The following is a 14032-nucleotide window of genomic DNA, read 5'->3' as shown; positions in this document are numbered from 1 at the left end:
TTTCTGACAAACGCCCCAACCAGAGTTAGATAAAATGAAAGTAGATGACAGGGTCTGCTGCAGCTGCAGCCTTGGGTTGGCTGTGTGTGTTAGAATGGACCCAGGGGGAGCAGTGGTGGTGAAATTCTACTTCATGATGGCCCAGTCTTTCTTTCATGGAGTACTGGGCTTTTCACAGCAGCTCAAATGGGCAAGGCATTCCATTCTAACCAGTTCTACCTTCAGCCCTCCTCTGACAGACAGCTAAATCAAAGCAAAAGTTCCTGCTGGCATCAGTGGGTTGGAATCCATCTCTTCTCAGTAGGAAAGCCACCAGGAGCTCCCTGTCCTGAAAGCTGCAGCACTCAGCTCCTAAGGATGGTTACACATCTCCCTGCAAGTACTGTCTGTGCAGTAGCTACAAGGTGTAGTAAGGAAATTCACCATTCCAGCCCTGGTTGTGCAGCTTCCCATCTGTTCCTCCCCAGCTATCCTATGCTAAAAGTGTTTGCAAAATCTTTTGTTGCACCTGGGAAATCACCCACAAGATCTTTGGATACAGGGAGCATTTTTGCCTTTCAGGTGGAGTTTGTTCAGGAGCTGCCAAAGACAGCTACTGGGAAAATCCAGAGAAAGGTTCTAAAGAACAAAGAGTGGGCAAAGGTGTAAAAAGAGCAAGAGTGATCTGGAAAATATGGAGAGAAATTCTCCATCATGTGTACCAGCCATAACACAAGACAGAGTGGGTTGTCATGACCCAGAGAAGAACAGGAATATCAGGGGAAAAAAACTGTGGAAGAAAAAGGAGAAAACATTCTTGAGGATATGTGGTATTGGAACCACTTCTGCCATCAACCTCCAAATTTTCACAAGGAAGGAAGTGCAAGTGATTCAAACTGTGGAATGGGAGAAAGACTCAGGTGCATACAGAGGTCTAATTTTTTTTACTACAGTTCGTATAAATATCTTACTTAAAAAACAAAATGGGTGAAACTACATGGCTTTGAGAATTACAAATAAATGAGAAATTAATAAGAAAATATGTTTGTCCTGAGGTGGGTATCAGCAAATAATTAACATCCAAAACCTACCACTGTAACATTCTCAAATTCTTTCAGTGTGGAAGGGAAAATGCATCTCTTTTTAATGCTTCTCTTCATCATGATGAAATTGTGATGTACTTAAATGGTTATAGTTGAGGCAAAAGAAGACCCAAAATGCTTTAGGTTAAGGTGCAAATGACACACAAATAACAATGGTGTAAATGATTACACGAAAAAAAGTTACTCCACAGAAAGCATTCTGCTGCTTGGTCTGTCTTGTGCCACATTCTGTTCTCATTATTTCAGAAGAAGTAAAGTCAGAGGGGTTTCACTCCAAAACCTTTATGAAGGAGTTTCCAGGTTTCACATCTCCAGGGAACAGCTGATCTTACAGTGCCTCTTATGGGAAACATGTCCTAGCAGGTGAGTGAAATGAATGAAGAGGATCTCCCCCTGCAGCTCCTGATCTCTCCTGTCCACAGCAGAAAGGTGAGGAAAATGTTATTTATCTGCACTCTTTGTGTTGATGATCACTGAGCAAAGCAAATGGTATTAAATCAGGAGTAATCATTTTTGAGTCTCACTCCTCATTCTGAGACCTTTGCCATTACTGAATCTTTTCCTCAGTTTGCTGTATTCATTTTCACCTCTATATTTGCAGGTGAGAAAGTGCTAAAAACTTGAAGGTTCTCACAGTATTCTTGGAGGATGTTTTTGTACAGCACTCGGGAATCTCAAACTGCAAATGTGTTTCATCTTGTCAGTCTTGAACATCATTTCCCTAAATATTCCTAAATATTTTCTGTCCCTCCTCTTTCTCTCATAGGCTATTGTGTAGATTTTGTCATTCTAATGCTCTGGAATAGGCAAGTTACAGCTAAATCAGAGAATTAGAGCAGACTGAGAAAGGAGAAACATCTGCCTAAGTGATTAAGGATTGTTTACAAGTGTTTCTCTGCACAATGTCCAAGGATTGTGGAGAACACCATGAATTTCTGCTGCTTTTGACAAAATATCTCTCTGGGGGGGAAATCTGCATCCAGACTATTTATGTTGGCAGACAGCACTGAAAAGATTAAGTTGTGTTAAGTTCTGGGTATTTGAACTCATTTGCCTGATGGGCAGAACAATAAGGTTAAATTAACCTGTATAAGGTTCTGATAAGGAAAAAGGCAATAGTTCCAATGTTAAATAAGTAACTTTTCTTGAGGAATCAAATGTCACCAATGCTGAAATCTGTGCATCAAAGATGTGAGAATAAACAGCTACAAGTGAAGACATGGGACAAGGGGTAAAAGACATAGGCAGGCCCATGATCTAGTTTTTTTTGGTTCCTGTGGGATTCCTAGAGATGAAATTTCCTTGTAGGAAATGTTTAATAACATCTTTTGCTGTTTCACCTTTGTAAGCAGAGGCAAAGATTGCTCCTGACAATCTTCTATGGAAACATGTATACATTTGAAGCAACCAAAAGACACATAATGGGTCACATGCTTTGCCAAATCTGTCAATTGTGAAGCCCTCCAGGATTTACTCCTGCCCCAAGAGACAGCAGAGAATATTTCTGGCAGTCAGGGCATGTAGTGACATCGTGTGTTAGTTTGTTTATTACCTTCTGTTAGGAATCCTGGCAAAGAAGAATGAGAATGTACATACATGACAAAATAGGGATGCTGTTTCTGAGAAAGGATAAAGATTAAAGTTTTAAGCAAGGAGTATAACTGGTCATTAGTAACTGTCTCCAGGAATGAATTTTCAGCTCCCTCAACAATACCAGTAAAATAAGCAGAATCAGCTACCAAATTAAAAAGTCATGTAACAAAACCAACAACAGGACTAAATCTTTATTAATGATCTTTATCAAATGTTTAACCTAATTAATGGTTTGTAACAGTCTGAGAGAGAATTTTAAGTCCCAAATATTTCTAGGGTGATGTTTGCTGTGTCTTTTCCTCTGTAATGGTCAGTCCAGCTTGTTGGGTGGCTGTGATGGTGACTTTCAAAGTTGAATGTAAAATGGATCATTTTTAGCTGCAATAAGTATATTATCCATATAATGATAAACAATTGCTTGTGGATGATTCTGGTGAAGGGCTGCCAAAACTTTACCTTTATGCATGGCTTACTAGGCTTTTGCTTTATATCTACAAAGTCTGGAGCAGGTGTGTTACCATTAGGGATTTGCATGAGTGCCTTCCTTGCTGCATTTTTAATATCATCAGGCACTGGCTTTGGGAGGTTTGCAGCCTAATCTTGGGGCTGGGTATGAGCTCCCTCCCCAGCTGAGTGTTCTAGTGTTAGCATTGCCTGTGCCTGGTCCTCAGCACTGTAAAGCAACAACTGATTCAACATGCAACAATTGATGTAACAATCTCTTCCACCCCCTTTCCCACAGGGTGAATCCAGGCGGAGACAGCAGCACAGTCATCACGTGCTGTATGTCACGAGGGGTTAAAAGATATGCAGTGAAAATAGCTTGCATTCGACTGCTGAAGAAAGGAGAAGCCTGTCCATAGCTTTCGGCAGCCTTACAGTCTTTGTATTTCCCTGTAAGCTCGAGGTTCCCATCTAGGACCAGCTCTTCCCCTTCTGTTCTTTACCATACTAGTCTGGCTCTTCTGCCACGGATTAGTGGAATTACTGGCTCTAGAAGGGATTAGGTTTTCCTCTGAGGAGGGCGGAGGATGCAAGCACAGTGTTGTTATTGCTGGAAGGTAAAGGCAGAGCTGGTGCTCTGGCGCAGGCACAGCCATGGGGACATTGGCACGGCCATGTTGGAGAGCAGCGCTTCGGGGAGCACGGTGGGCGTGGCTCTGGCTGCCCAGGAGGGGCGTGGCCCGGGGCATGCTGGGAGTTGTAGTCAGGAGCGGTGGGGTGCAGTTGAAGGGGGACCGTTGAGGCAGCATGGTGCCTCTGGTGGCATAGACGTTAGCAGGGTGGTTAGCAGGTAATACAACACGATATTCAGATGGACAGGAGAGAGGCTGAGGTGGTGAGGAGCAGGAAAGGCAGAGGAGATCCGAGAGGGATCCCAAGCAGAGGACGCAGAACGGAATGCAGGGTAGCTGAGTAACTTGTGTCGAGTTCCATTGTAGGGCAGTCTGCGGGAGGACAGGGGAAGGAACACGAAGGGGCAGGGGTTGCGATTTGCACTGCTTCTGTGTCTGGGACAGGTTGCACCCTGGCCTTCCATCCCCTGGGACAGGTTGCACCCTGGCCTTCCATCCCCAGGGTGAGGGAGTTAAAAGCAGTCTCGGTTTGGGAAGGGATCCTGCACAGTGAAGTGGCCCCGGACCCCCCGGATTCCTGCCACACCAGCAAGGCCAGGGCGGGGCCGAGCGCCGGCAGTCGCTGCTCTTTGGCTTTGAGCGTTCTGAGAATCACACAGAAAGCAGGCACACCACGAGACGGTCCCCCTCGGTAGCTAGGTCATAAAGCGTGACGCCCACAAAATTCCAAAATCCCACAGAGAAGATTCCACAGTCCGTGCCGTGTTGTGCAGCGCCGCACGGGGCCGAGCCGGGGCTGCAGCCGGTGAGGCACAAGCGGCCGGGCTGGGCAGGGCCCTGTGGGCGGGTGAGAGCAGGGCCCTGGCTGCGGCAGAGCCTGGCACAGCGCTACTGGCTACAGTTGCCAGGAAGTTCCGAAACACCCAATTTAGGGGGTTTTAACTCGTGATTATTGGCCTTTCTTCTGTGGACCGCCAAGAAAAATTTAGAGTTATTGTATTTGTCCCTGTCTAGTCTTGACAGTTTTATTCCCATAATAATTGGGATTAGGTGGGGTATGCCCACCGGGTTGGGCTAGGAGCAGCAGGAATAAGTGTCTCTTTTCTCTACTTACCTGCTTTTTCTGGCAGGCATCCAAAAGATCTGACTCCGGGGGTTGCTTGTAACCATGTCAGGCCTGCTGATTTAATCCACAGCAGAGAAAATAAAAGGTCCTTATGACTGGTAAAACCCAGTGAAATCAAACAGAAGATCCCTCGATTTGAGGTCCCTGTTTGGGCGCCAGTCATTGTAATTTTCACTCGCTGCAACCCGTAGTTCAACTTAGCCGGGGAAACTGACAAAAAAAGGGATGGGAATTATGGTCTTGCCCAAAAACAACCGCCAAAAAAAACTTTAATAGCAAAATAACACACATGGAAACTGCAGAGTCTGGGGACATGATCCAAAGATGTGGGGGAGGGGATGTGGCAAATATTACAAGGTATAGGGATCTTCTAAGGGCAAGGATCCAGTCAGGAATGTGAACTCAGAACATGACCTTATTTGTGAAAGGTACTGAACCAACGGAGAACAAGAACCAGAAACCTGATCAAATATAGGATAGATCTGTTAACATATTGGTTCCCATGACCCCACTCTTCTTGCCATGAGAAGTTTTTTTCAGTGTCCTGTTTCCCATGGCCTCAGGCTGATGCCCCCTGCCTATGCTACTGAGGTTAAGCCACCATTTATTCCAGCTGGATGAGATTCCACTGTTGTTGTTTTTGTTGTAGGATTCATAGCAACAACTCCGCTAATTTTATTAAACTCAAGGTGACTGTGCTTATTCCTTCTATATACCATAATGTTAAATATTCACGTCACAAAAATACAGGTAACATGATATAAAACGAGGATGTGTGTAAGCAACCTATTTATTCAAGATGGTTTGCATTCGTTTATCCGACATCGTACATGGGACAGCATCCAATAACTGGATTCGCTTAATGTCTTTTCTTTCATTCCAGGTGACTGATTCCTTAGATGTACCCCTGATTCCTTCTCCTCATCATCTGATAAAACATCATTTATCATGAGGACATTTCTTAAATCCTGGATTCCTCAGTGTTTGTGGATTCTCAGGTCACCTTCCAGAACATTCCATGGAAACAACCGGCTTCTTACATCTTCCATAGCTTCCCATTTTGAATCTATAATCCAGGGTGAAAAGGAAGTGCCAGAATATTTCAACTTTGCAAGTGATGTCTTAGATAAGTGGACACAACTGGAAAAGGTAGTATTTGTCTTTTATTTTATAGACATTGAATTGTAGTTTAACCCCAGCTGTCAACTGAGAACCACAGAGCCCCTGGATCTCACACACACACATCCACACACATCCAGCGGGATGGGGAGGAGAAACAGGAGGCAAAAAGGTAAAACCCGTGAGTTGAGGAAAGAACCGTTTAAGAATTGAAATATAATAATAATAATCATCATATTAGTAGCAGTAGTAGCTCACTGTCCACTGGTTGATGCCCAGCCCATCCCCAAACATCTCCCAGCAAACTTCCTCCCAGGTTGTAAACTGAGCAGGACCTCCTGTGATGTGGAATATCCCTTCAGGCACTTGAGGTCAGCTGTCCTGTCCACGATCTCTCCCAGCTTCTTCTGCAGCTCTTTGTTGGCAGAGTGTGGGAAACTGGAAAGTCCTTGACTTACAGTAAGCACTGCTTAGCAACAACTAAAGCATCAGTGTGTTATCAATACTGCACTGATCCTGAATTCATAAACCACACACTTTACCAGGACATAGTAAGGGAATTGACTTCATTCCAGACTAAATGAGGAGACAATGGAAAGAATGTCAGACGATACAAATCCATTTTCCTCATGGGTACTAGGCAGTATCGGCTGCAGAGTGGAAAGCATTATTTTATTTTGGTTATCAGAAATACAGGAGTCACCCTAAGAGAGTGATTGCCAGGGATGATTTGCTTAGTTAAGTGTTATTTTGTATTGAAGTGAAACTTTTTAAACTTTTTCTTCTTATTATGTCTTCTTATGTTTTGAAGGCGGGAAAAAAACCAGCAAATCCAGCTTTTTGGTGGGTCAATGATAAGGGAGAGGAGGTGAAGTGGAGCTTTGAGGAGTTGGGCTCTCTGTCCAAGAAGGCAGCCAATGTCCTTTCTGAGGCCTGTGGTTTGGGGAGAGGAGACAGAATTGTGGCAATTCTGCCTCGTGTTCCTGAGTGGTGGCTCCTGAACGTGGCCTGCATACGAACAGGTGAGTGACTCATGGACTTGGCGGCTGCAGACAGAAAGCAAACAGAGCCTACAAGCCATCTATTAGATGAGGGTGAAGAAAATACAAACAGGAATATTCTGTTGGGGCCTCTACAGCTGCTCTTTTGGCTAGAGGGAGAATTGGCTGCACCCACACAGGAAGCACTGACATGGTCCAGTCAAAATCAGTGAATTCAGCCAGTGAGGGCTGAATGGCTGCAACCAAAGGCCACACTGGGCCACATACATTGGAAGGGAGCTGAATTTATCATGGAAGAACTTGGAGTCATTAATAATTCAATAGATCTATTTTGCTCTGCTTTTAAACTGATAAACATCCATGATGGATAAAATCAGCATCAACAGAGAGACATAATCAAGTCATTTTGGGAAATGCTGAGTTTTCTCAATTGCCTCTTGCTTTTTTCCAGGAATAGTCTTTTTTCCAGGAACAACCCAACTAACTGCCAAAGACATCTTATACCGACTCCAGACTTCAAAGGCCAAGTGCATTGTTACCGATGATGCCGTGGCACCTACAGTGGAATCTGTCCTGTCTGACACCCAGTTCCTGAAAACCAAACTCATTGTAGGCCAGGGGAGCAGGGATGGGTGGCTGAACTTCAAAGAACTCCTTGCGTGAGTATCCAGCTCTTTTCTTTCCAGTTCTTTGAGGTTTTGGGAGCTGTATCATTCAGGTGACATTGCTGAGGTGTGGGGATAATTTTCAAAATATGAATGAGTTACATTTCTGTCAACTTGCAGCACTGTGATTACACTGCATTAAGTACATCTTCATGCAACCCAGGTTTTGGGACCCAAGTTCAGGTCCTTCAGCTTCTTCTTGCTCTTCACCCTTGTGATTCAGAGTATATGTGATAGGCAAAATGTGTTCTCTGACTTTTCCCTGTGATATATAATGGATTTAGTAAGATCATATAATTTGAGGCAGCTTTCCTGTTGATCTCCTAAACATTAAAAATACTGCTTCCTTGGTGGAAAACTGCATGCAGTGACCAGAATACATAATTTCTTCTGAAGGGCTGCATCTGCTGAACATATATGTACGAAGACGAGGAGTAACGACCCAATGACTGTGTATTTTACCAGCGGAACTACAGGCTTCCCAAAAATGGTGCTGCATTCCTACTGCAGTTTCGGCATTGGATTTGTAACCACTGGCAGGTATTACCTTGCAGTTCCACCCAGGGTCTTGATTAAGTGCTGTGATCAGCACTAAACTGAACACGAGACCATAACATTCCAGTAAATGTAGGCATTTCATCACTGTCGGATTTGCAGCTTCTTCATCTTTCCTCTCTCATGGTAAAACCCTTGTTATTAAAACCTTCTTGAAGGCCAAGGTGAGCTCATTATGTGCAGAGTTGTGTCACTTGCAGGGCTGAAAGCAGAAGAGCAATAAGGAGAGCATCCCTACAAGCACACCAGAGGAAGTCAAGTGCTCTCATGTTGTGTCAACCTTTCCTGAGAGCCAAAGCAACCTTGGGCTGTTTCATTATACCTTAAAAGTTAAATCTGTGGCTTGGTGCTGATTTGCTTTCCCTGAAAGTCTTTTTCATCTCTGCTTTTTCATTAGGCGTTGGCTGGGCTTGGGTCCTTCAGATATAATGTGGAATACCTCTGATACTGGCTGGGTAAAATCAGCCTACTGTAGTGTTTTTTCACCATGGATCTGTGGAGCCTGTGTCTTTATACACCATATGCCAGTGTTTCAACCAGAAATTATTGGAACTGTGAGTAATCCCCGCATCCCCAGCAATCCAAAGGTACCAGAATGCCTATTCCTCTTCCCAGCTCTTTTTCAAAACCACTCAGCTGGATGATTCCCCTCAACACTGGCCTCTTGTGTGGGGCAGAAACCTTGACTTTCCCAAGAATACTGGAAAAGTTGTAGTAGTGTTCCCTATCTCAATTAGGCTTGAGCCTGGGACAAAGACACCTTGGAAACCCCCCCAAAAAACCCTTAACTGGAACTACTGCTCTCACTGGTCCTTCATTTATATGAGTGACTTCTGTTGAACAGAAAGTTCCATATTGTGCAGGAGTTGGACTGCCTGGTACAGTATTTTTATTGTTTTTATCTTGCAGACATTTGAGCATGTAAATGGTGTTAATCACCTGCACATTCACAAGGTCAGGCCCAGCATTACACTTTCTTTTCAGCTCAATAATTTCCTATTTTTCTAGACTCTCTCAAAATATCCCATCACCACCTTCTGCACGGCTCCCACCGGGTACCGCATGCTGGTCCAACATGACATGAGCAGGTACAGCAGGGAAGGGAGGGAGGCTGGGGTACAATGCTGGGACACCTCTGCAGGCTTAGGTCCTTGGGTTCCTTAATTCTCTTTTACAGTTCAAGGAAACCCAATTAGCAAAGCTTGCTTGCTCTCAGTAAAGAACACTCTCTTTTCAAATGTGAGAAGAATTAGCCACACCATAGGCTACGTGGGCTTCAGGACTGGCTCTTTGAATAGACAGCACAGAGGAAACAAAGGAGATTTTTTTTTAAGCTGTCACTTCCTCTGAATTTAGGCTTCACAGTTCAATTGAAGTCAAGGTTTTAGGCAGCATTGGATCACAGGGAGTTACTGGTGCACCATGGAGCTGTTCTCACATGCTTGAGAATGAAGGGAGCAGTTAGAGGAGTTCCACCTGCTGAGAGTTACTTGGCAGCTGTTCTTCCTGACTTGTTACTCTGTAAAATACCCAGCTTGTGAGAAGTGGTTTGCAAGGGGTTTTCACATCTTGGTAAGGTACTCATTCTTGTCACATAGGTCTTTCATCCTACCAAAAGCCAGTCCAGGTTTTAGCAGAGAGCTCAGGCTCTGTCATCCTATTCTGCCTTTCCTTCAGTCTTAGGTGTACTTGGAAAGCCGAGGAAGTCTGTTTAGTTAAGGTTGCTCACTGCTCATTTTAGGAGTTAAGAGAATTATTTCATTTGCTCTTCCTCTCAAGGTACAAGTTCCAAAGTGTGAAGCACTGTCTAACTGCAGGTGAACCTCTCAATCCTGAAGTGTTTTCCCAGTGGAAAGCCCAGACAGATTTGGATATCTATGAAGGATATGGCCAGAGTGAAACAGTACGTTTGCATTAATTCTTGTAGTATACCCATTCAAAGGTAAGACTACTAGAGCCATGGTGTCCTTGATAAATCAATGGAAAAGGTTAGAATCGTTTACATGATTTAAAAAAAAAGACTTTGTATAATTATGATTATACAATTCCAGAATCAATAAGCTGCATATTCTAATAGTTTAGACCCCTGCAAAAACGTTGCCAGAGACACTTCGCATCAAATAAGTTGTAGGAGATCTCTTTATGATCTTTACTTCAAAATAACCCCTGAACACATAATTTGCTCCAACTCTCAGTTTGGCCTGTCTGAGTTTTTAATGGCAAATATTAAACCAGCTCACATCCCAGACTTCTCTGTAAGTGAACATTAACAAAACTATTAAGAGCTAGATCTCAGGCTTTCTCTCATTTTGCCCTTGAAATGGTCCCAAATTAATTGTCCCAATATTGAAATAAGATCTGTAATAATAATCTGCTGTCCTGCAAAATAAAAGTCAAGAGTTTGCAGGACAATCCACTGGCTCAGACTCAACAGAACAAAGCTCTCACAGGTCTGACCTGAAATGCCTCTCAACCCCTCTGGTGTTCTCAAAAAACCACAGCGCTTTGGTCCCCATTTAGCCCTTGTCACACAAACTCATGGAAAGATGCCTAATGCAAGCAATAACAAAATTTACAAGATATTGCAACAATTTTAAAAATATTTTAAAAATCTATTCTGCAGGTGGCACTCTGTGCCAATGTAAAAGGAATGAAAATTAAACCTGGCTCTTTGGGAAAACCTGTTCCCCCTTTTGATGTGCAGGTATGTGGCAGTTGTGGGTAGAAGAGTAAGGCAGTGCTGTGTCTCTTCTGTGGCCTGCACTGAGCTGCAGCAGATGTTCCTGTGAGCTGATCAAAGCAGCCCTGCTGCGTGTGTCCTTTCTGCAGATCGTAGATGAGCAAGGGGCTGTGGTGCCTCAGGGAGAAGAGGGCACCATTGCTGTCCGGGTGAAGCCCAAACGGCCCTTCTGTCTGTTCTCCGAGTACTTGGTGAGCCTGACTTGCTGTGCCTGTGTCTGCTCAGGCACCCAGGAGACACCCAGGGCAGAGGTCTGCCAGGAGCAGAACTCCATGCAGAATTCTCAGAAAGTCTCACTGGGTTACGTGAGGACTTTGAGCCTGATCAGTGTGTGGTGATGCTGAGGGGCAGGACATTCTTAAGAAAGCATAGACCCAGGCAAACTTAAAGACATTCTCCCCTGCAACTGAACTATCATAATTAATAAGCTATCTATGTTTTTAATCCTTTTCTGAACCTCCATAATATTTGGATATTTGTAGCATACTCAAGCAACAACTTGTAAAATGTAATTGCTCACTAAGGGACAAGAAACTTCTACAAGACCAATACTATAGCTTCTGGTTTTCATGTTTTCTTGTGTGACCAAGAGGTTACACTGGATGTAGAGGTCCTATAGGTCAATGCAAACAATGAAGTTTTCTTGCAGGTGACCTCATTTCAGTTTTGATCCTGTCAGTTAAGGGTAAAAAGTTTATTTTGACGTGAGGTTATTGTGGCAGCCACTTCCAATGATAAATCATCTCACTGAACAGAGTGGGTTACACATTTTTGTGGGTCACACATTTGCTTTGATGGATGGGCATTTTGATAGAGCACAACTTTTCTCTCTAGAACAGAAATCTCTACATACATTCTTTAGTGTGTAGTGCTCTTTCCCACCTGCCACACACTTCAGGCACCAAACTGCTAATCAACATGGCTTTTTAGTTGAAAACATGAAACAGTACTGAACACACTTATTTTGAGAACAACTGAAAAAAATATTTTTGTCATTTTTTGCATCACTGCTAAGGAAATGCATTATGTTTCAGTAATAATCAGGTACCTTTTCTGAAATATTTGATTGTTGCCAGGATAATCCAGAGAAAACTGCTGCCACTCTGTGTGGAGATTTTTATCTCACTGGAGACAGAGGCTTTATGGATGAAGAGGGATATATCTGGTTTGTTGGAAGAGCTGATGATATCATTATCTCTGCTGGGTAAGGCATCTCCTGTTAGATCTGCCTGATGAAATGCAGCCTGGCAAGGCCAAGGACTGGTCCCTGCTGCTGGGCTGAGCTGTCTCTGTGCTCCCCAGGTACCGCATTGGCCCCTTTGAGGTGGAGAGTGCATTGATAGAGCACCCAGCAGTGGTGGAGGCGGCTGTGGTCAGCAGTCCCGACCCAGTGCGAGGGGAGGTAAAGCAAAATAGGGAAAAAATATCCTTAAAAGAAATACCCTTTCTACTAAGTATCAACTTCCTTATAAGTACACCAGGCTTCCCGGGAATTCAATCTGTGGAATATTTTAAAAATAGGCTAATTTTTTTTAAATCCATATCTTAATCAAACTTTCAATATCAGAATTATTTCTTTGTTTGCCGTTTTTATGTGGAAAAATATTTTGGCTTTCCATACTAATTAAGACATGTTTTTGTCTAAGCAATGAAATTTTGATTATTTCTTGTTTTGTCACTTAGTGCAGTGTAGCAGTGACATCCAGAGTGTTTCATTTTTGTTTTACATTTTCAACTTTGCAACATTTCTTTGAGCAACAGAGTCAAGATTTTCATCTTAATTAGGATATAACTTAAAGGGAAATAAGAAAAAAATCCCCTGCTCCAGAATGGGTCCTTCATAGCACAGCATTCTCTAGTAATCAGCTAATGAAAAGGGAAAACAAAGACAAAGATCAAATTTTGGCATTCTGAATTTTGACATTCACTTTTCAAAACAAATGTATTCCCTTATTGCCACCTCTGGAAGTTAATGGAACCCTTTCATTTTTGTGGCACAGGTGGTCAAAGCTTTTGTTGTTTTAGCTCCTCTCTATGAATCACATGATCAAAAAAAATTAGCTGATGAGCTTCAACAACATGTCAAGAAGGTGACTGCACCATACAAGTATCCAAGGAAGGTAAATACAGCCCAAAAAGACAGGTTCTCTCATTGTACCTGAAACTGAGCATTTGTTTTCCCACTTCAGCCCTTCTTCAACACCTTTCTGACAAACACTCCAACCAGAGTTAGATAAAATGAAAGTAGATGACAGGGTCTGCTGCAGCTGCAGCCTTGGGTTGGCTGTGTGAGCTCGAATGCACCCAGGGGGAGGCAATGGTTGTGAAATTTTACTTCATGATGCCCAGTCTTTCTTTCATGGAGTACTGGGCTTTTCACAGCAGCTCAAATGGGCAAGGCATTCAGTCAGCATTTCATGCTGGCTCTGCAGCTTCCCATCCTTTTATCCCCAACCATAATGAAAATGTGTCTTTCCTTCAGCTGGGAATTTAAACTGATGTATTTTTGCCTTTCAGGTGGAGTTTGTTAAGGAGCTGCCAAAGACAGTCACTGGGAAAATCCAGAGAAATGTTCTAAGGAGCAAAGAATGGGGAAAAGCATAAAAAGAGCAAGAGTGATCTGGAAAACAAGGAGAGAAATATTCTATTACCTGTACCAACCATAAGACATCAAACATGGCACATGTTTATGACCTAGAACATGTGGAAACGTGGCAAAAAACAAACTGTGGAAGAAAAAGTTGACAATATTCAAACAAAGTGTAAGTACAACTCTTACAGACATAAAATTAAAAGGTTAATAAAAATAATCTTTGTCCTGTGGTGGCTATCAGCAGCAAATTAATATATTCTTGTCAATAACTACCACTGCACCATTCTCAAAGTCTTTCAGAGTGAGAAAAAAAAACAATTTCTTTTTAATTCTTCTATTCATCATGATGAAATTGTGATGTACTTAAATGGTTAAAGTTGAGGCAAAAGAAGACCCAAAATGCTCTAGGTTAAGGTGCAAATGACACACAAATAACAATGGTGTAAATGATTACAAGAAAAAAAGTTACTCCACAGAAAGAA

The 14032-nt window shown here is 43.0% G+C and overlaps 2 protein-coding genes across 6 annotated transcripts in view; both read left to right on the top strand.

The window, feature by feature from the left end:
• The window catches only part of LOC134426688 (acyl-coenzyme A synthetase ACSM4, mitochondrial-like), a 32835-nt gene extending 31558 nt beyond the window's left edge, over positions 1-1277 (top strand). For all 4 annotated transcript variants that reach the window (XM_063171902.1, XM_063171901.1, XM_063171904.1 and 1 more), the window contains exon 14: positions 562-1277. In XM_063171902.1, coding sequence (XP_063027972.1) covers positions 562-648 — 87 coding nt within the window. In that variant the 3' untranslated portion in view covers positions 649-1277. The remainder of the gene's footprint in view (positions 1-561) is intronic.
• Positions 1278-1307: 30 nt separating this feature from the next.
• On the top strand, positions 1308-14032 carry LOC134426691 (acyl-coenzyme A synthetase ACSM4, mitochondrial-like). Of its 2 annotated transcripts, none has more exons than XM_063171911.1 (14): positions 1308-1445; positions 5761-6026; positions 6808-7018; positions 7449-7656; positions 8059-8202; positions 8615-8771; positions 9226-9305; positions 9997-10120; positions 10841-10921; positions 11047-11148; positions 12034-12161; positions 12260-12359; positions 12958-13077; positions 13475-14032. In XM_063171911.1, exons 2-14 carry the CDS (start codon positions 5826-5828, stop codon positions 13559-13561), a joined length of 1743 nt encoding a protein of 580 aa, XP_063027981.1. In that variant the 5' UTR covers positions 1308-1445; positions 5761-5825; the 3' UTR covers positions 13562-14032. The 2 variants fall into 2 exon arrangements, with proteins under 2 accessions (XP_063027981.1, XP_063027980.1); XM_063171910.1 differs by having other exon boundaries at positions 1374-1511.

Source organism: Melospiza melodia, chromosome 18, assembly GCF_035770615.1.
Source record: "Melospiza melodia melodia isolate bMelMel2 chromosome 18, bMelMel2.pri, whole genome shotgun sequence".
NCBI lineage: Eukaryota > Metazoa > Chordata > Aves > Passeriformes > Passerellidae > Melospiza > Melospiza melodia.
Note: the sequence above shows the minus strand (reverse complement) of the source record. Positions and strands in the feature narration are given on the sequence as shown.

Bases quoted from the DNA above. Each gene is read 5' to 3' on its own strand.
- LOC134426691 (XM_063171911.1), top strand. From the start codon at position 5,826: ATGAGGACATTTCTTAAATCCTGGATTCCTCAGTGTTTGTGGATTCTC. The intron at 7,019-7,448 runs GTGAGTGACTCA...GCTTTTTTCCAG, and splicing joins CGTGGCCTGCATACGAACAG to GAATAGTCTTTTTTCCAGGA. The intron at 10,121-10,840 runs GTACGTTTGCAT...TCTATTCTGCAG, and splicing joins GATATGGCCAGAGTGAAACA to GTGGCACTCTGTGCCAATGT.